Source organism: Amblyraja radiata, chromosome 29, assembly GCF_010909765.2.
Source record: "Amblyraja radiata isolate CabotCenter1 chromosome 29, sAmbRad1.1.pri, whole genome shotgun sequence".
Taxonomy (NCBI): Eukaryota; Metazoa; Chordata; class Chondrichthyes; order Rajiformes; family Rajidae; genus Amblyraja; species Amblyraja radiata.
The window spans coordinates 20377299-20398916 of record NC_045984.1 but is presented as its reverse complement, the minus strand read 5'-3'; the positions used below and the strand labels follow the sequence as shown (position 1 = coordinate 20398916).

The 21618-nt window shown below is 41.3% G+C and overlaps 1 protein-coding gene across 2 annotated transcripts in view; it reads left to right on the top strand.

Annotated features, from left to right (window-relative positions):
- LOC116989442 (A disintegrin and metalloproteinase with thrombospondin motifs 6-like) overlaps nt 1-21618 on the top strand; it is a 190426-nt gene that overhangs the window by 128051 nt on the left and 40757 nt on the right. For both annotated transcript variants that reach the window (XM_033046821.1, XM_033046822.1), the window contains 2 exons: nt 209-354; nt 1082-1145. In XM_033046821.1, the coding sequence (XP_032902712.1) occupies nt 209-354; nt 1082-1145 (210 nt within the window). The remainder of the gene's footprint in view (nt 1-208; nt 355-1081; nt 1146-21618) is intronic.

Genomic DNA, 21618 nt, shown 5'->3' with positions numbered 1-21618 from the left:
TTGTCACATGTATCGAGATACAATGAAAAGCTTTGTTTTGCATGCTGTTCAAACAGATCAGATATACCATGCATAAATACAATTTAGTCAAACTCGGGTACAATAAATAGAGCAAAGGTGAATGTGATAACATTAGTTCAATTGAATTAATAAAATTGTGTTAGCCTGATTATAATGACCAAAGTTTAAATGCAAGTTTCTGCCGCAGTGGTGCTACAAAAGAGACTGTGTCCCGTTTGGCAGTAGACCAGAAGGAGTAGATGGGGCTTGGGGACCCTGGTCAGCATGGGGAGAATGCAGCAGGACCTGTGGAGGTGGAGTTTCATATTCCGGCAGGCAGTGTGACAGTCCAAGGTACGTTAACAGCAAAGCCTTGATGTTTAGCAAGTTGAGAATTTGCCAGTTTAATTTTTTTATCCACAACAAATAGATTATTGGAGAAACTCAGCGGGTTGAGAAGCATCTGTGGAATTTGTGCAAGCTTCTGAAGAAGGGTCTCGACCCGAAATGTTGCCTATTTCCTTCGCTCCATAGATGCTGCCTCACCCGCTGATTTTCTCCAGCATTTTTGTCTACCGTGGAATTAAGTTATCAGTCGACCTTTCGGGTCAGTACCTTCCATCTGAATTCTTTCTTTTAATATTTTCATAATGCATTTTAACATAGCAAATGATAAAACCCTCATCATAAAGAAAAGTTAATCCTAATATTGCTGAATATTTAGAAAATGACACTCCAGATATTTAAAGGCAATGTGCAAAAATTGCTTAATAACTAATTAGATAACGGGATCACATAATTTACAGAAGCAAAACTGAGTTTAGCTCCGCAAACCTTTTTCTGAATTAGGCACAGAAAACCAACCAAAAACTCATAGCAGAAAAATAGTAATGCTGGATTTGATTGTGTGGCTTTCCAGGACCACTTATTTCAGTGGAGGCAAAATTGGATTGCAAGTCTTGTTGCATTGGCTTGATTGATAATATATCTAATAGCGTGACCAGAAATGTTGAGTAACATTTCCAAAATTAGACTATATCTGATTTCTTAATAATATATTAGTAAAAGTCTTCTCTTCTAGACCAACAGTTGGTGGACGTTACTGTCTTGGAGAGAGGAAGCGCTTTCGATCATGTAATATCGATGTAAGTAACTCCTATTGAATGTTATTTGAAGGTTTCTATAAATAATTGTTAATATTGTTATACAAATTTGCACATGCCACTAAAGTTGGTGGTATTGCAGACCGAAATTGCAGCAGGATCATGATTGGTTGGGCAGGAGGGCTGAGGAATGGTTAATGGAGTTTCATCACATGTATTTGAAGTGCACATTGTCAGATTTTATTAAAGGATATTTTTATACATTTTGGTTACACCATGTACAAATTACAGCTGTGTTTATAGGTCCCCCCCCCCCATTTCAGGGCACCATAATGTTTGGGACACATGGCTTCACAGGCGTTTGTAATTGCTCAGGTGTGTTTAATTGCCTCCTTAATGCAGGTATAAGATAGCTCTCAGCACCTAGTCTTTCCTCCAGTCTTTCCATCACCTTTTGAAACTTTTAGGCTGGCAGGCCAAGGAGGACCTCCACAGCTGATGACAGAAGAATTCTCTCTATAATAAAGATAAAACCTCAAACACCTATCCGACAGATCAGAAACACTCTTCAGGAGTCATGTGTGGATTTGCCATTGACCACTGTCCGCAGAAGACTTCATCAACAGAAATACAGAGACTACACTGCAAGATGCAAACCACTTGTTAGCCGCAAAAATAGGATGGCCAGGTTACAGTTTGCCAAGAGAGTCCTCCTTGACATACCGACTCTCCGTAATCTTCTCAGGAAGTAGAGGCGCTGATGTGCTTTCTTTATGATTGCATCAGTGTTCTGGGACCAGGAGAGATCTTTGGAAATGTGCACGCCCAGGAATTTGAAGTTCTTGACCCTTTCCACCATCGACCCGTTGATACAAACGGGACTGGGGGTCCCCATCCTACCCCTTCCGAAGTCCACAATCAGTTCCTTGGTTTTGCTGGTGTTGAGAGCCAGGTTAATGTGCTGGCACCATTTGATCACTGCAAGATGCAAACCACTGGTTAGCCACAAAAATAGGATGGCCCAGTTACATTTTCCCAAGGAGTACTTAAAAGAGCAACCACAGTTCTGGAAAACGGTCTTGTGGACAGATGAGACAAAGATTAACTTATATCAGAGTAATGCAAGAGCAAAGTATGGAGGAGAGAAGGAACTGCCCAAGATCCAAAGCATACCAACTCATCTGTGAAACACGGTGGTGGGGGTGTTATGGCCTGGGCATTTATGGCTGCTGAAGGTACTGGCTCACTTATCTTCATTGATGATACAACTGCTGATAGTAGTACCATAATGAATTCTAAAGTGTATAGACACATCCTATCTGCTCAAGTTCAAACAAATGCCTCAAAACTCATTGGCCGGCGGTTCATTCTACAGCAAGACAATGATCCCAAACATACTGCTAAAGCAACAAAGGGGTTTTTCAAAGCTAAAAAATGGTTAATTCTTGAGTGGCCAAGTCAATCACCTGATTGAGCATGCCTTTTATATGCTGAAGAGAAAACTGAAGGGGACTAGCCCCCAAAACAAGCATAAACTAATGATTGTGCAATACAGGCCTGGCAGAGCATCACCAGAGGAGACACCCAGCAACTGGTGATGTCCACGAATCGCAGACTTCAAGCGTCATTGCATGCGAAGGATATGCAACAAAACACTAAACATAACTACTTTCATTTACATTACATTGCTGTGTCCCAAACATTTTGGTGCCCTGAATGGGGGGACTATGTATAATCACTGCTGCAATTTCTACACGCATTCCAAATTGGCCTTCTCATAGAAACATAGAAAATAGTTGCAGGAGTAGGCCATTCAGCCCTTTGAGCCAGCTGATCATGGCTGATCATCCAAAATCAGTACCCCGTTCCTGCTTTCTCCCCATATCCCTTGATTCAGTTTGCCCTAAGAGGTAAATCTAAGTCTCTTGAAAACATCCAGTGAATTGGCCTACACTGCCTTCTGTGGCAGAGAATTCCACAGATTCACAACTCCCTGGGTGAAAAATGTCTTCATCGTCTCAGTCCTAAATGGCCTACCCCTTATTCTTAAACTGTGGCCCCAGGTTCTGGACACCCTCAACATGGGGAACTTTTTCCTGCATCTAGCCTGTCCAATCCCTTAAGAATTTTAAATGTTTCTATAAGATACCCTCTCATCCTTCTAAATTCCAGTGAATATAAGCCCAGTCGAACCATTCTTTCATCATATGTCAGTCCCGCCATCCCAGGAATTCACCTGTTGAACCCACGCTGCACTCCCTTAATAGCAAGAATGTCCTTCCTCAAATTAGGAGACCAAAACTGTACACAATACTCCAGGTGTGGTCTCACCAGGACCCTGTATAACCGTAGTAGGACCTCCTTGCTCCTATACTCAAATACTCTCGCTATGAAGACCAACGTGTGATTTGCTTTCTTCACTGCCTGCTGTACCGGCATGCTTACTTTCACTGACTGATGTACAAGGACACCCAGGTCTCGTTGCACCTTCCCTTTTCCTAATCTGACCATTCAGATACTAATCTGCCTTCTTCTTCTTGCACACAAAGTGGATAACCTCACATTTAGCCACATTATACTGCATCTGCCCACACCGAACCTACCAAAGTCACCCTCCAGCCTCATAGCATCCTCCTCGCAGCTCCTACTGCCACCCAGCTTTGTGTCACCTGCAAACTTTGGGATGTTACATTTAATTCCTTTGGCTAAATCGTTGATATATATTGTAAATTACTGGGGTCCCAGCACTGAACCTTGCGGCACCCCACCAGTCACTGCCTGCCATTCTGAAAAGGACCCGTTAATTCCCACCCCTTGCTACCTGTCTGCCAACCAGTTCTCTATCCATGTCAATACCCTACCACCAACACCATGTGCTCTAATTTTGCACTCTAATCTCTTGTGTGGGACCTTGTCAAAGGCTTTTTGAAAATTCAGATACACCACATCCACTGGCTTTCCCTTATCCATTCTACTTGTTACATCCTCAAAATATTCCAGAAGATTAGTCAAGCATGTTTTCCCCTTCATAAATCCATGCTGACTATGACTACTCCTGTCACTGCTTTCCGTCACAGCACAAATGCACTGCTATTACATCTTTAATAATCAACTCAAGCATCTTCCCCACTACCGATGTCAGACTAACTGGTCTATAATTCCCTGTTTTCTCTCTCCCTCCTTTCTTAAAAGGTGGGGTTACGTTAGCTACCCTCTAGTCCACAGGAACTGATGCAGAGTCTATATAACATTGAAAAATGATCACCAATGCATCCACAATTTCCAGGGCCACCTCCTTGAGTTCTCTGGGATACAGACCATCAGGCCCTAGGGATTTATCTGTCATCAGTCCCAACAGTTTACCTAACACTAGTTCCTGACTAACGTGGATTCCCTTCAGTTCCTCCCTCCCACTTGATCCTCGATCCCCTAGTATTTCTGGGAGATTGTTTGTGGCTTCCTTAGTGAAGACAGAACCAAAGTACTTGATTAACTGGTCTGCCATTTCCTTGTTTCCCATTATAAACTCACCTGTTTCTGACTGTAAGGGAACTACATTTGTCTTCACTAATCTTTTCCTCTTCACATATCTATAGAAGCTTTTACAGTCAGTGTCTATATTCCCTGCAAGCTTTCTTTCATGCTCTATCTCCCCCCTCTTAATTAACCCCTTTGTCCTCCTCTGTTAAATTCTAAATTTCTCCCAGACCTCCGATTTGCTGCTTTCTCTAGCCAATTTATATGCCTCTTCCCTCTATTTAACACTATCCTTAATTTCCCTCATTAGCCAAGGTAGCCTTCTGTTTTATTTTTATGCCAGACAGGGATGAACAATTGTTGTAATTCATTCATGCAATCTTTATATCTTTGCCATTGCATATTCACTGTCAACACTTTAAGTATAATTTGCCAGTCTTTCCTAGCCAATTCCCATCTCATACCATCAAAGTTACTTTTCTTTAAGTTCAGGACCCTTGTCTCTGAATTAACCATGTCACTCTCTATCAGAGATCTTAATGCTGAATTCTACCATATTATGGTCACTTTTGTTGAAGGGGCTTTACACCACAAGATTGCTAACTAATCCTTCCTCATTACACAATACTCAGTCTAGGATGGCCTGCCCTTTAGTTGATGCCTCTACATATTGGCTTAGAAAACCATCTTGTATACGCTCCAGGAAATCCTCTTCCTCAGTGTCGTTATAGATTTGGTTAGACCAATCTCTATGTAGATTAAGGTCACCCATGATAACTGCTACACGCATCCCTAATTTCCTGTTTGATGCTATCCCCAACTTTACTACTGCTGTTTGGTGGTCTGTACACAACTCCAACAAGCGTTTTCTGCCCTTGGCTATTTCGCAGTTCTATCTTTGCTGATTCTACAGCATCCAAGATAATGTCTCTCCATTCCATTGCATTAATCTCCTCTTTAATCTTCTTTTTTTGTTAGGTCTACATATCTATGAAGTGATTAGTTATTTCCACTTAAAGGGTAGATTTCATTTGTGACTGGTCATTCGTGCCTTTCTGCTCACATGTCTCCCAGGTTTCACTTACTTTTCAGTATTCTTTATATAAGCCTACAACTGCAGTTATTTGGCCTATGTCAAAGCACTCTCTCGTTGTCTTCTTCCTTATAACGTCAAGTCAAGTCAAGTCAAGTTTATTTGTCACATACACATACGAGATGTGCAGTGAAATGAAAGTGGCAATGCTCGCGGACCTTTGTGCAAAAAGACAAACAACCAAACAAACTATAAACACAATCATAACACACATATTCTTTTACATAATAAATAATGGAAGGAAAAACGTTCAGTAGAGTTAGTCCCTGGTGAGATAGGCGTTTACAGTCCGAATGGCCTCTGGGAAGAAACTCCTTCTCAGCCTCTCCGTTCTCACCGCATGGCAACGGAGGCGTTTGCCTGACCGTAGCAGCTGGAACAGTCCGTTGCAGGGGTGGAAGGGGCCTCTCATGATATTGTTGGCTCTGGAGTTGCACCTCCTGATGTATAGTTCCTGCAGGAGGGCGAGTGAAGTTCCCATAGTGCGTTCGGCCGAACGCACTACTCTCTGCAGAGCCTTCTTGTCCTTGGCAGAGCAATTCCCAAACCAGATGGTAATGTTCCCGGACAAGATGCTTTCCACCGCCGCTGCGTAGAAGCACTGGAGGATCCTCGGAGACACTCTGAATTTCCTCAATTGCCTGAGGTGGTAAAGGCGCTGCCTTGCCTTGCTATCTATCATTTTCACCCTCGTTTCTTCCTTCATTACTTATTGGTGTATTTGCATTCCAGTACTCCCAGCTTCCTGCTTGGAAATTGCATGATTCCCCCACCTTCAGTTCGTATTATTGCATGAAGTGCTTGTATTGACAACCAAAGTTTATTTGCAAGTAGTTTTGGTAAGTGAGAAATTCTGGGCACAGCTGCTTTTGAGCCTTTGAACAGATCCCCTGCAACAAGCTAGCAACAATTGAACTGGTCTTGAACCAGCAATTGTATGGCCATTTGCAGCTCAATTACTAACTTTGAAAAATAAATATTTTGATGTTGATGCTTATCACTGTTGGGTGAATGATGCAAGCTGTTGTGTGGTTTGGAAACAAGAGCACACATTTGAATAGTGTATAGAAGTTGGGAGGTCATGTTGCAATTATATAAGACATCGGTGAGGCTGCCTTTAGAGTATTGTGTTCAGTTCTGGGCACCATGTTACAGGAAAGATGTTGTCAAGTTGGAAAGGGTACAGAGAAGATTTACAAGGATGTTGCCAGAACTCAAGTGTCTGAGGTTGAGCAGGTTGGGACTCTATTCCTTGGAGCACAGGAGGATGAAAGGTGATCTTATACAGGTGTATAAAATAATGAGAGGAATAGATCGGGTAGATGCAGAGAGTCTCTTGCCCAGAGTAGGGGAATCGAGAACCAGAGAACATAGATTTAAGGTGAAGGGGGAAAGATTTAATAGGAATCTGAAGGGTAATCTTTTCACAAAAAGGGTGGTGGGTATATGGAATGAGCTGCCAGAGGAGGTAGTTGAGGCAGGGACTATTGCAACGTTTAAGAAACAATTAGACAGGTACATGGATAGTTCGGGGATTTTGAGGGATATGGGCCAAAGGCAGGGAGGTGGGACTAGTATAGATGGGACATGTTGGTTGGTGTGGGCAAGTTGGGCTGAGGGGACTGTTTCCAAGCTGTATGGCTCTATGACATTTTCTTATTGACTGTGGTATATGAGAACTAATAAGGTAATAAAAAGAACAAATGTTATATACATTTTTTGTCACAAAAAGTGATAGTCAAATTATTTTCCTGAAATTCAGTAAAATTCTCCCAGAATGAATTGGAATGTTGGGCATTTCATTGTCATTTTTTTTAATTGGCTTGGAAGCTTTTCTAGGCACAAGTCACCCAACTATGACAATGTGTTTTCCATTTCATACGCACATGGGAAAAATATATTTTTCAACTAGTGTTCCTTTTGGAACATTATAGTAAAACCTAGACAAACTTATCCCAGGACAACTATTATTGGAAATGTCCAAGATGATTTTGTAGTACATTTCTCGATTGGAAGCTTGTTAAAAAGATCCCAAATTTACTTCCGGGCACTTCTTCCCTATTTGACCCAGCAATCATATTCCTGATCCCAAACCACTCACCTCAAGATGTCCAAGCCCCAATCCTCTAATTCCCCAAAACCCTCTTGTATTCTCAATCTGCAGCTAGCACCCCAAGACCCTGCAAATCACCTGCAAATCCTGGTGGAGACGGTGTTCTCATCCCCTTTCTTTCCTTGGTTAATTGCTTGATCACTGCACCCAATCGCAGGCTCCATTCCTTCCAAACTCTTCGCCCCCTCCTTTGAGTTAGCCAACATTCCTCTCCATGACCCCAACTCAAAGCCACAATCAGAAGTGTATCTATTACCCTCAAATTCAATTTCAGTCCATGGTAGCACACTTTTGGTATTTGTTAATTATGGTCACATGTACTGAGATACAGGGAAAAGCTTTTGTTTGCATACAATGTTTGTTCCCATTTGTATGCCTGTTTTAAGCTGTTACTAGAAGAGGTGGAGAGACTTTTGATGTCCCTTCTCCATTCCTCTAGTAGATTTTTTCATGGTGCAAAAAATGTTTTAATACATGCACTCATCCCATTTACAATTGATGCTTGTTAAGTGTAGTCTTTGCTTCAAGTCGATTGAAACAACGCACATATTGGATTCAGGGTTGGAGACCACAGTGAATGCCTATTAGTCGAAATGCAGGGAGGATGCCAGCTTCTGATTAGAATGAATATCTCTAAGGATTACCTCCCTGTTCTTTGTGTGGAGTCATCAACAGTGGGCTCAAAACAGTAACTTTATAGTTGCACGGAAATCAACTTAAACTGATTAAAGTCAGCCTGCACCTTTTAAAGAAGCCAGCCAGAGACATTGCTAGATCTTGCAGGAACATGCTTTATTGTGGAAACATATGGTGCAAAGTGAATGACAGCTGGAAAATGGAGGCCAACGGTTAAGTTGAACGTATGCACTGATTCACTACCACAGTCGGAAGCCCTGAAGGCTGGTCTGCCTGCTGATCTCCGGCGTGATATAATGGAATTTTGTGAGCTCTCTTTGAACACTGAGACTTGGTGATCTCAATAATGCAGCAAATGCTGCAGTGGACAGCAATATATATTTAAAATAGAGCAAATTCCATAAAGGTTCTTTGCTCTGGTCACCCTCACCATAATGGTAAGGTTTTTTGTAAAGTTGTGGCAGCAACAGTTAGCAGACTCACTAAGTGCATATTTGCTCCCGATGTTGGGGAAGTCCAGGACAAGGGGTCACAGCTTAAGGATAAGGGGGAAATCCTTTAAAACTGAGATGAGAAGAACTTTTTTCACACAGAGAGTGGTGAATCTCTGGAACTCCCTGCCACAGAGGGTAGTCGAGGCCAGTTCATTGGCTATATTTAAGAGGGAGTTAGATGTGGCCCTTGTGGCTAAGGGGATCAGAGGGTATGGAGAGAAGGCAGGTACGGGATACTGAGTTGGATGATCAGCCATGATCATATTGAATGGCGGTGCAGGCTCGAAGGGCCGAATGGCCTACTCCTGCACCTAATTTCTATGTTTCTATGTTAATTAAGTGTTGTTAATGCATTACTCTTTGCTGAGATTCAGGTAGGAGAATTGATCCCTGAGCATGTCAAACTAATATCACCAGCTAAAAGCCTTTTTTCACATTTCTCCCCCTCCACTTGAGCAGTTATTCTTGTTAAGTATGACTTTTGTTAATTTACCCACAGTCATGTCCAAAATCAAGGAAGGTGCTTGCTATGTGCATCCATTTCTGAGAGCAACTGGATTGCACAGAAGCTCTGAAGTCAGAATAAAGTATGTCAGCATTTGATACACTACTTCCTGAGAACTTCTATAATTTAGATCAGATCACATTACTTTATTGTCATTTACACCAGGCTGTAATGAAATTCCTTGTTCACAGATAGCTCATAGAGTAAGTACACAGTATACATGATAATGATAGATACCATAATAAAAACGATGATGAATGCAAAACAGCAGAATGGTGCAAGTATTGTAGTGCAATCTGAAGTAGTACAAAATATTAAAGTACAATAATGAACCAACCAAAAGAGGTTGAGTTAAAAATAAGAAAACATGGTACTGGCTACTAAAGAGTGGTACCTTTAACAAGGATATACACTGCCAGATTTTGATTTCCAAATAGCATAAAACAATGTATGATAAAATCGATAGATTTTGAACATGATGTGAATTCATACATTGTCATGTCTGAATTTTGTAGCGCTATCTGGAAATACATTTATGTTAGAAGTCTGTGCGCTCATAGTATTTCTCAGACTGTAAACCATGAAAACTGGCATGGCAGAAAGGTTGCCAGAAATCTTAATCAGAAATTATTATGTTATTGATTTTGTATGTCAATTTTGGCAATAGCTTTGAGTATTTTGCTTCAACAAATTAATTTAGGAGTTACTAAACATGATTAGATTACCGAAGGATCCAGACAAAACTCATAAATGAAATGAATGTTTTGGCAAAGGACTTGGGAGTGGACATAGAAATGAAACCTTGCCTTGGTTATCAGATTTTATTTTCCTTATTGCCATGATAGCATGAATCATGTTATTCAGCCTAACTTATCAATATTCTGGAGGAGATTTTCCTTGCTTTACCCTTGAGGCTTCTCTACACTTTCCTCCAGAGTTTTCTTTCCTGTTCCCTTGTTAGTTGTTCATGTTCCAAGTTAAACCATTTCTATTTTCTGGATTGTTTTGAAATTGACAAAGGTCTGTTTGTACTGAATTATCTTAAAGTCTAATTGTTTCATCCATTATTCCAAAATTAGAAGGAATTGGATTCATGAAATTGAAGGTAAGTTATTGATTGAGCAGCAGGAGAGAAAGTGAACAGAGGCAATGGACAGGTTCTCAAATCTTCAAAACATTATTGATGCTGTCTTGCAAAATCTTTTTGGGAAGGTCACAGTATTTACCATTATGCAAATGACTTGGATGATGGGATAGAATATGTTTATTTTGTTGGGATACTGGGAAAGAGGGAAATGTTGTAAAATGCAGGGCAATAGATCATGCCCAACAGGTTAGATTAATAAATAGAAAAAATTGAACTATTACAACAAAGAGACCATAGTCAAGTAGGTCAGAGTGGGAGCGTGGTGGAGAATTAAATGGTGGGTGAAAGGAAACTCTGTCATGATCGGAGGACACCAAGCACCGGAACATAGTCTCAAGATCCTGGTTGACCTGTTCTGTCTGGCCGTTTGATTGAAATTAAAAGGCAAAGGGAGGACCTCGGTCAGCAACGATTTCTTTAAGAATACCATGGAGGCGGACTACATATTGGATTACTTAGTCATTTATTTCACAGGCAGATGTTAATTTGGGTAGGGGAATAAAATGACAGGCCTTAGAAAACTGGTCTACGATGACCAAACTGGTAATAAAGTCATTGGAAAGAGAAGACGTAATAAAATCCATAGAAATATGGGACCAGGGATGATTAGGGATAGGTAATGATTGCTAGAGACCAGGCTTAGATCAGTTTAGTTTAATATCACGTGTACTCAGGTACAGTGTATAGCTTTTGTTGCGTTCTACCATCAGCGGAAAGACAATACATGATTACAATAAAGCTATCCACAGTGTACAGATACATGATGAAGAGAATAATGTGAATAACGTTTAGTGCAAGATAATGTCCAGTAAAGTCCGATTAAAGATAGTCCAAGGGACTCCAATGAGGTGGACAGTAGCTCAGGACTGCTCTCTAGTTGTTGGTAGGATGGTTCAGTTGCCTGATAACAGCTGGGAAGAAACTGTTCCTGAATCTGGTGGTATGCGTTTTCATTCTATATCTCTTGCCTGATGGGAGAGGGGAGAAGGCTGACCCGGGGTACTACTCATCCTAGATTATGGGAGGCAGTGGGAAGTGTAAATTGAGTCATTGGAAGGGAGGTTGGTTTGTGAGGGTCTGGCCTGTGTCTACAATGTTCTGTAATTTCTTGCTGTCTTGGATGGCGCTGTTCCCAAACCATGGGTGATGCATCCCAATAAAAAGTATGCTACAGCGCATCTGTAGAGGTTGGTGAGAGTTGTTGTGGACATGCCAAACTTCCTAAGCCTTCTAAGGAAGTTGAGGCATTTGTTTCAATATGGGTAGTCAAGGACAAGTTGCTGATGATATTTACTCCTAGGAATTTGAAACTTTCAACCATCTCTGCTTCAGCTGCATCAATGCATACCAGCATATGTGTATCGTTTTGTTTCCTAAAATCCATCACTCTTTTGTCTTGCTGTCATTGAGAGAAAGGTTGTTGTATCGACACAAAGTTCTCAATCTCCTTTCTGTACTCCGTCTCGTCATTGTTTGATTTGGCCCACAACGGTGGTGTCGTCTGCAAATTTGTAAATTTAATTTAATTTGTACTTAGCTGCACAGTCGTGGGTGTAAGGCGTAAAGAAATGGCTAAGAATGCATCCTTGCGGAGCATCAGTATTGAGGATTATCCAAGAGGATGATTTGACACCTATCCTCACTGATTGGTGTCTGTTGGTCAGGAAGTCAAGGATCCAGTTGCAGAGATGAGTGCTGACTTCAAGTTCCACGAGTTTGGTGATGAGCTTGGATGGGATAATGGTGTTAAAAGCAGAGCTGTAGTCTGACATAGGTGTCTCTCTTATCAAGGTGTTCAAGAGATGAGTGTAGAGCAAGAGAGATGGCATCATCCATAGACCTGTTGTGGCAGTTGGCAAACTGCAATGAGTCAAGGCTGCTTGGTAGACTGGATTTAATGCCTTCCATAAATGGCCTCTCAAAACATTTCATGATGGTGGATGTCAAGGCCACTGGATGGTAGTCTTTAAGGCATGAGATCTTGCTTTTCCTCGGCACCAGGATTATGGTGGTCTTCTTGAATCAGGTGGGTATCTCAGAACAGAGTAGGAAGAGATTAAAGATATCCATGAATACTCCCCTAGCTGGTCCACACGGTTTCCAAGGATGCGGCCAGGGACTCAGTCTGGGACAGATCAAACAGGCAAGAAAGCGCGTCAGATTTAGTATTCTTAGAACCTATACAAAAAGGGGCTCCTTGCCTGACGAGAATGGAGGAGTTTTGCCGTCAGAATGTGCTCCGGATTCTTGTGATCTGTCCAGACAACAAAGGGATGCTCAGCTCCCTCCAGCCACTGCTCCCACTCCACTAAAGCTAATTTGTCTGGCAGGAGTTCACTATTGTCTGTATCATAATTTCTCTTGGCTAACTTAAAGCGATGAGAGAAAAAGGCATGCGGATGAAGGTTATGGTCCTGAAGAGAACGTTGTGGAAGGACAGCTTCCACTCCTACATCAGAGGCATGCACCTCAACAATAAAAGGCAGAATTCTACGGGCAGTGGGGGATGTGAGATTACTCTTTAACTTCCTAGAAGGCAAACCCTTTAAAATAGATCATTATATAAAAATAACAATTTAAAAATATTCCTAATTGTTCCAATCTATCTCCCCAAATTTACAATTTACAATTAATAGATTTTGTTCGGAGATAAAGGCATCTCCAAGCTCATCTAACACATCTACCTGTATGCCACGTGGCCATCGTGGAATTCAGGTCTATATTTGAACTTAATTCAAAAGGTAAGAAATATGAAAAAAAATAAACTTAAAGTTAAGAGAAAATAAAGAATAAACAATTAATTTTCATAGATTGCAAGCTCATTCAATGACATCCTATTTCATCTGACATGGACTATTGCATCAAAAGAGGCATATATATGAATATATAAATATAGCCTGCGACTAGATGTCAAGTATCCCAATAGGCTTTGGGAGAAATGAAATAGACATAGCAAAATCCTGAGCACAGGAAAATGAAGCTGCCAGTATTTTGGCAGCATAGCCTTGAAAAGAACTCTGAGCTCTCCAGTTAGATAAGAGACAGAACTTGGATGAGTGACAACTTGAAAGAACATCCTAGAATACTTTTTAGAGAGCTTTTGGGTTTGAACAAATACTACCCTTCGAACATTGAAAGAAAACAAGTACAAAAAACAGGCAAAATACACATCAGGTACACAAATTTAATCTGAGAGGAGTTAGCCAAAGTGGCGCAGCCCCCTCGTTTCCAAAAAATCGTGCAAAACATTAGAGACGTCTCTCTGTATTAACTTTACATTCCCCTCCCTTGTCTGACAAAAGCCGTTCTGTTTAAAATAATCTTTGTTTCTGTGGGGACCAATTTGCAGAATTGATGCTTAATTAGCAAGCTAGGAAATTCCCCTGGGACTTTGTGAACTGGGACTGGGAAGGTTTAAGGCTTGCAGTTCCTTTAAATTGCAAAAGTCGTCTTGTTGTTGTAAAATTAACAAAGGCAGAAGTTTAATGTAATGGTGTGCGGGCTAATGTTCAAAATGGGAGTGGTCAGAGCTGTGATTGGACTGTGATCCAGATTGTGATTGGCCACCTCCCCCTTATTCTATAGACAGGGTCGCCATTGCCAGACATAGGGTCTCGAGAGGACTTACCGGCACCGGGTTTGTTCTCTGAACTCTTATCAGTGCTTTCTTTCTCTGCCTTAGCCCTTATCTCCTATTCCTCTGCCCACTGGCATTCCATCTGAAGTACTTTCATCTTAATAGTTCTGTCTTTATTCCACAATTCAATTCCTCTTTTACAGGCGTAATCCATCTAACTACTATCTCGCGTCTCCACCCACTTCTTTTCTGCCTCATTCACTCTCTCTCTGTCTTCAATCGTCTCTACGTTCCACGTTCCTCCTACTGGTCAAGACACATTACTCAAACGTTTGGTCAATTTATAATTTAATATTCTATAATCCTTCTTGTTCTTATGAAACAAATAACACATGTGTTGTACAACCGTCTTTCCTTCACTCGTATCCAAATTATTTCCATGTCTATCCAATCTCCAAATCACCTCTTAGTACAGAAATTGTAACAAACGTTTTCAGCCTGTTATGCCCGATCCTTTATATTAGTAACAGATCCTTTGCAGTCTGTAAAGCCCAATCTGGCTACTCTCTCTGGTAGCAAATTCACAACAGTCTTTTCAAAACACTGTCTCTTCAAGACTCATTGTCTTTTTAAAACACTTCTTTTCAAGACACCTTGTCTTTCCAATACACATTAGTGACAAAAACTTTGTAGTCTGCCGTGCCCAATCCTTTAATCATTTCCAATACACAAGCCAATCCTTTATACAAGTGGTCTTATCTTCGCTGTCTGCTTCTAAGGATCTTGTCTGGAACCAGACCCACCTCAGACTGAGGGACCTTAGTTTTTTACCGGGAGCTTCTTCGGGTGGTCGGACTCAAAGAGTCCGACTAGAGCTCATTTTTCTCCCCTTCAGATCCCGGTCAACTGCACCCTCTTACTCAGTCATCTGTTGCTGGTCCCGGTGAGATCCCTGCCAACTACAGCCAAATGTCAAAGTTTGTTTCTTAAAAAGCAGATAGCAACAAAAACTGTTAAAGGTAAACCATGGCAATCTTTAATTGATTCGTCAGACGGGAGTGGCAAAGATCTACAATGAGCACAAACGTTGCTCGGTGCTTCTCGGGCTCCACTCACAGAACAAAGGAAAGCTAGCACAATTATACATTTTTCTTATCAGTAAAACACTCCTACCAGGTCTGAATATGGCATGACTGAAAGATTTTATAGCCTTTCACAATATAGGAAAGCTGGGTCCAAATCAAGCTCATGCAATAACAAGTTATTACTTATTTCTGGAGCGTCAGCTATTTTTTTTCAATCTTGGCTTCTTTATGGCCTTGCAAAGAAGCACATGTTATTACGCAGGCTGCCAACTTAATGTTTTTATTGAAAAGACAATCCGTCCTCCATATTGTGTTCCATATAATTTACAAAGTCATTCAGACTTGGCACCAAGCCATTCTTTTGTTCTACTAGATCATGCTTTTGTAGAAGAATGACTCCATTTTAGATTTGACTATTAGTATTGACTATTAGCTCTTTCAGAGAGAACAGGGTGATTGAAGATCAAGAGGGTGATTGAAGATACAAGCTGAGGTAAAATGCTTTTGAGCTGGTGGTAGGCCCATCCTGCCTCTGGAGACCAATAGAATCAGATGAAGGCAGGTTTAACTAGGGCAGTTCAAGGGGTCACAAGAGACTAAATTTTCCAATAAATCACTGATAACAGTTAGAAAAAATTAAGATATCACATAGGTAGACAAACAAGAACTGGTTGAGCCTGTCCCTTAGAACATCATTAGCAAAACCCTGGAATAGAGTGTGAGACCAAAAGCCATAGTTAAATATTTGTAGTAGCCACTGGAAGTGCTGATGGCAGTTTTCCCTTACGAATACAGACCAAGTTAAAAACATTGCAGACACTGTTGGCGGGGCTGCCAATTGTGTGGCGCCCCTAATGTAAGGGCTTCTTTAATGTACTAATGCCTGGGTCTTGGGGCATGAGAAAGAGTAAAGTATTTTCTGAGGTTGACTGGAGCCTGGCAGGAGATCAATAGTACAATCATACAGACAGTGAGGGAGGCAAAGAGTGGTGGCTTTCTTTTCACATGGGTTAACACTGGGTGATTAACTGGGTCCCAAGGAAGAACATGGGTTAACACTGGGTGATTAACTTGGTCCCAAGGAAGTGGACTTGGTGAGTTTGGGAAGTTCTTATGGCAAAATGGAGAACATCGAATGACTGTGTTGGAGAAACTAGAAGTAATCGACCACTGACCAAATGATCAAACACTTGTTCGAATGGCCGACTCGTGCACCTATTTTCTATTGTCTCAGCTCATCAGTGAACTGTAGATTGTTAGAACAGGAAGGAGTCGCTGTTTCTAAACAACTGAAGCTTAAAACCCAGAGAACACAGAGAAAGCTTCAACATTTACCCAGGTGACCATTGTAACACTCCAGTGAAGGTAGGTGGGGTTCTGCTGGGATGGGGAACTGAAACAGTAGATTCAAGCGCTCTCATGGAAGTAGTAAGTGGTGTTGAATTCACCCGTGACTGGCTCTGCCAGAAAGTTTTGTTTAACGCCATCAAGATATGGAGAATGCAAGAATCAGCTGTTCATGACTCCCAATCATGGCTCCTTGGTAGGTAGAGCAGTATAGCGTTAGTTCATCTCTGCAGCATCAATGTTTGACTCAGTCTTGCTGTAACAATATCAAGAGATGAGCAGACCCAAGTACAGAGAAGACACAGGAGTGAATTAAACTCAAAGGTGTTTACTGGAATCATGATTAAACAAGAGTAAAAGTCACAGCATGGGGCAAATCCAAGACTACAAAGATAGAAACAGACATCAGCACTTAAATAGGGAACTCAATACCTAACAATGACACACAGGTGAAAATACTTAAACATAATTGAACACAAGACAATACAGTCTATGCCACCCTCAGTGGAAGGATCAGCAGGTACTCTGATACATGATAGTAGTTTTGCTCACTGAGACCAATGTCATGATTTGCATAAAACATATCTATTGGTGAAGGTAGTATGACAATCACAAAAAACATTAAATTAACCTTGGAAGCAATTTGATAAAATTCAATTGTGGGTGATTGCTACTCATGATTTTTGCTGAGTGTTGATTGAAACTTGGTCATGTGTTTAATGCATTGAATCTCAGTAAATTCAAATGTAACTTATTCCAGTTTCATGAGTAGGAAAGTTAAAACAATAAAGTATGTGTGACTCATTTTAAATAATAACTAAGATCCAGTCAAGAAAGTGTGGTAACTGAAGTCTGATCTATCATAGAAATGTTCCTTTTTACATTAGTACTTTGGTTCTCCAGTTAGATTAAATTAAATTTAAGAAAATGACTATGCCATGACATGTGCAATATATTATTCTATTAAAATGAAGCTGTGCGCAATTAAGGGAATAAAATCATACTTTTATAGTAATCAGGCTGAGGTCACCCTAGAATCTAGGTCATTTGATTAGAAACATTGCAAATTATTAAATGCTTGTCTGTTTTTGGCTCCAAGTCATAAGCACCCAGCATTAAGTAACTGGCTTTTGTTTGTTTTTTTTAAAGATTCTTTTGCAACTGCAGCAAAGTGTGATGTCTGCGCACTGAGGTTCATTTTTAATATATTACTAGAACATCCTATGGTGCTGCTCTTGGTAAGTCAGGAACATTATGTAATGTAAAGTGTAGGTGTGTGTCGTTTTTTGAGAATTTTTTGCTCATTTACGCTAGATATACTGGATCATTTGACATTTCCTTAGGCATAGCTTCCCTGCCTTTTCGTCCCAGGGAATTTTATTTTCCTCATTTTTAGTCATATCAAATAGCTCTCGTGTGTTCAACAAAGTATGCCAATGAGGGCCAATACTGCATTTATTCTTGATGTAACAGTATGTCAGCATTTACTATTTAGAAACAACTCTGAGGCTGAACTCTTATGTTGTACTCTTCAGGACACTACCCTTTTCTATCAGATGTGTAATGTCATGGTTGCAGAGAAACTATACGTGCTGGTCAGAATATGCAATAAATGTAGTTTTATTTAAGTAATGATGAAGCTTCTGTGCAATGTCATTTAGATTTGAATATTTTTTCAACTGCATAGGATGTTATTTCTCATTACAGTAGACCAAAGATGAAAAATTGCACTGAATCAAAGAGACTTTCTTGGAACAGTTGGACGTTGGTCTCAGTTACTCAGGATGTCTCTGAGGCTGTTTATTTTTGTTATGCTCAGAAAGAGAAATATGGTAGAAAGGCTAAACAAGCTTTGCAAACTGTGCTCCAAAGTGATAAAGTTAATTAAAAATGAGAAATAGGTGGTACTGTTCTGACTCTGTATAAGGTGTGTATAGAGTTTGTGCATTATCCCTGTAATTGCATGGGTTGTTTCTGCCAGTTCCCTCCAACATCCAAAAGGGTTGATTGTAAATTACCCTGGTGTAGGTACATAGTTGAGGAATTGGGAAAATTTAATGGCATGTGAGGAAAACTAGGTTATGGAGAAATAATTGGAGAAATACAATGAATGGAAATAGTTTAGTTTATTGTCACATGTACAGTGAAAAGCTGGTGGCCTTTCCGAGGCAGCGTGGCAGCGTGAAGTGTAAATGGAAGGCACGTTGGTTTATGTGCTGGTCTGGGCTGCGTCCACAATTTTCTGCAATTTCTTGTGGTCTTGGATGGCGCTGTTCCAAACCCATGCTATGATGCATCCTGATAAAAAATATTTCTATGATATATTTGTAGAAGTTGATGAGAGTTAGTGGGGCCATGCCAAACTTCCTAAGTCTTCTAAGGAAGTAGAGGCATTGGTGTGCTTTTTTAGCCATTGCCGTCGATATGGGTAGTCCAGGACAAGCTGCTGGTGATATTTACTGCTAGAAATTTGAAGGACAGAGTCCCCCTTGTCCTCACCTTCCACCCTAACAGCCGTCGCAAACAACATATAATCCTCCAACATTTTCTCCACCTCCAACGGGATCCCACTACTGGCTACATCTTCCCATCTCCTCCCCTTTCTGCTTTCTGCAGAGACCGTTCCCTCCATAACTTCCTGGTCAATTCATCCCTTCCCACCCAAACCACCCCTTCCCTGGTACTTTCCCTTGCAAACGCAGGAAATGCTACGCTTGTCGCTTTACCTCCCCCCTCGACTCCATCCAAGGACCCAAGCGGTCTTTCCAGATGAGGCAGAGGTTCACCTGCGCCTCCTCCAACCTCATCTACTGCATCCGCTGTTCTAGGTGTCAACTTCTCTACATCGGTGAGACCAAGCGCAGGCTTGGCGATTGCTTCGTCCAACATATCCGCTCAGTTCGCAATAACCAACCTAATCTCCCGGTGGCTCAGCACTTCAACTCCTCCTATTCCTAATCCGACCTTTCTGTCCTGGGCCTCTGCCAATGCCAGAGTGAGGCCCAGTGCAAATTGGAGGAACAGCACCTCATATTTCGCTTGGGTAGTTTACACCCAAGCGATATGAACATTGATTCTCCAATTTCAGGCAGTCCTTGCTTTCTCCCTCCTTCCCCTCCCCTTCCCAGCTCTCCCTCAAGCCTAAAGTCTCCGCCTCTTCCCTTCTTTTCCCGCCCCCCCCCCCCCCGACATCAGTCTGAAGAAGGGCCTCGACCCGAAACGTCGCCTATTCCTTCTCTCCATAGATGCTGCCTCACCCGCTGAGTTTCTCCAGCATTTTTGTCTACCTTCGATTTTTCCAGCATCTGCAGTTCTTTCTCAAACACTTCCTGAAGTCGATCACTGTCACCTGCTGACATTGAGAGAAAGATTGTAGGAAGGAACTGCAGATGCTGGTTTACACTGAAGATAGACACAAGATGCTGGAGTAACTCAGCAGGTCGGGCAGCATCTCTGGAGAAAAGGAATAGGTGACGTTTCGGGTCGCGATCCTTTGACCCTTTGCTCCAGAGATGCTGCCTGACCGCTGAGTTACTCCAGCATTTTGTGTCCATCTTGAGAGAAAGGTCGTGGTCTTGACACCAGGTCAATCTCCTTCCTGTGCTCTATCTCATCATTATTTGATATCTGGCCCACAACAGTGGTGTCGTCCACTAATTTGTAAATTGAATTAGATTTGTACTTGGCTGCACAGTTGTGGGTGTATAAGGAGTAAAGAAGGAAGGTGAGAATGCCTCTTTGTGGAGCACCAGTTTTGAAGATGATCGTAGAGGATGATTTGTCCCATATCCTCACTGATTCGTGTCTGGTGGTCAGAAAGTCGAGGATCCAGTTGCAGAGATGAATGCTGACTGTGTTTGGTGATGAGCTTGGATGGGATCATGGTATTAAAAACATAGCTGTAGTTTATGAATAGAAGTCTGATAAGGTTTCTCTCATCCAGGTATTCCAGGGATGAGTGTAGGGCCAGTAAGATGGCATCAACATTGGACCTGTCGTGGTGGATCGCTGCAATGGGCCATGGCTGTTTGGTGGACTGGATTTAATGTTTTCCATAACTAGCTTCTCAAAGCTCTTCATGTTGGTGGATGTCAAGGCCATTGGACAGTAATTATTAAGGCATGAGATCTTGCTTGGCTTTGGCGCTGCAATAATAGTGGTCTTCTTGAAGCAGGTAGGTACCTCAGGACCCTACATAAACTTGATGGACTGAAGGCCCTGCTTCTTTGTCATAAGGAAATATGAGAAATTAGTTGCATGTCAAGCACTATAAAATTCAAAATTTAAACATAACTAAACAAGGCTTCAATTGGAATACAATGCACAGTTTTGGGCTCCACAGTAAAGAAAAATTGATGAGATTGTTGGAGGATACAAATGTATTCACGAACGTGCTGTCTGGTATAGGAAAATTGTGAACATTTGGAGCTTCTTTCACTGATTACATGGATAGACAGCAGCCTGTTTCATAGTCACATTCACGCAGCATGGATAATGATAGCTTTGAAGCAAAGCAGTTGAAATGTATTTGCATGCTAGTGTTATGGTGTTGATGATTATTACTTGAATGATTAAAAAGTAATGATGGCATATTTTAGTGATTGAAAATAAAGTGAGTTAAAGATGAATGGGCGAGAATGTAACATGTTATTAGAACAATCTGATGCCTTGACATGATGAAGTATTCGTGTAGGGTCTTGATGAATGTACAATATGTGAAGCAGGGTCTCTATACTAACTCACAGTATTCAAAATCCCTTGGTTTATTTTGCAATTTGCAGCCAGGCCTAGATTGGTTTGCATAAGAACTGTGACACCCATCTCAGCAGCAATCTGCAGTTTATAATTGAACTGCAAATTATTTGATCTGTATTAGTCTTGGGGGGGGGGGGAGGGGGAAGGTCTATAAACCCACTTTGCTTGACTTTCCCCTGATCTTCCCAGTCACTGGGCATTTCCTCATGTCCTGTGATTTATTTGAAAAGCAAGTGAAACAGTCCTTCAGGATCAGAGCAACGTTCTACCCCTTCGGTTCTGAGTT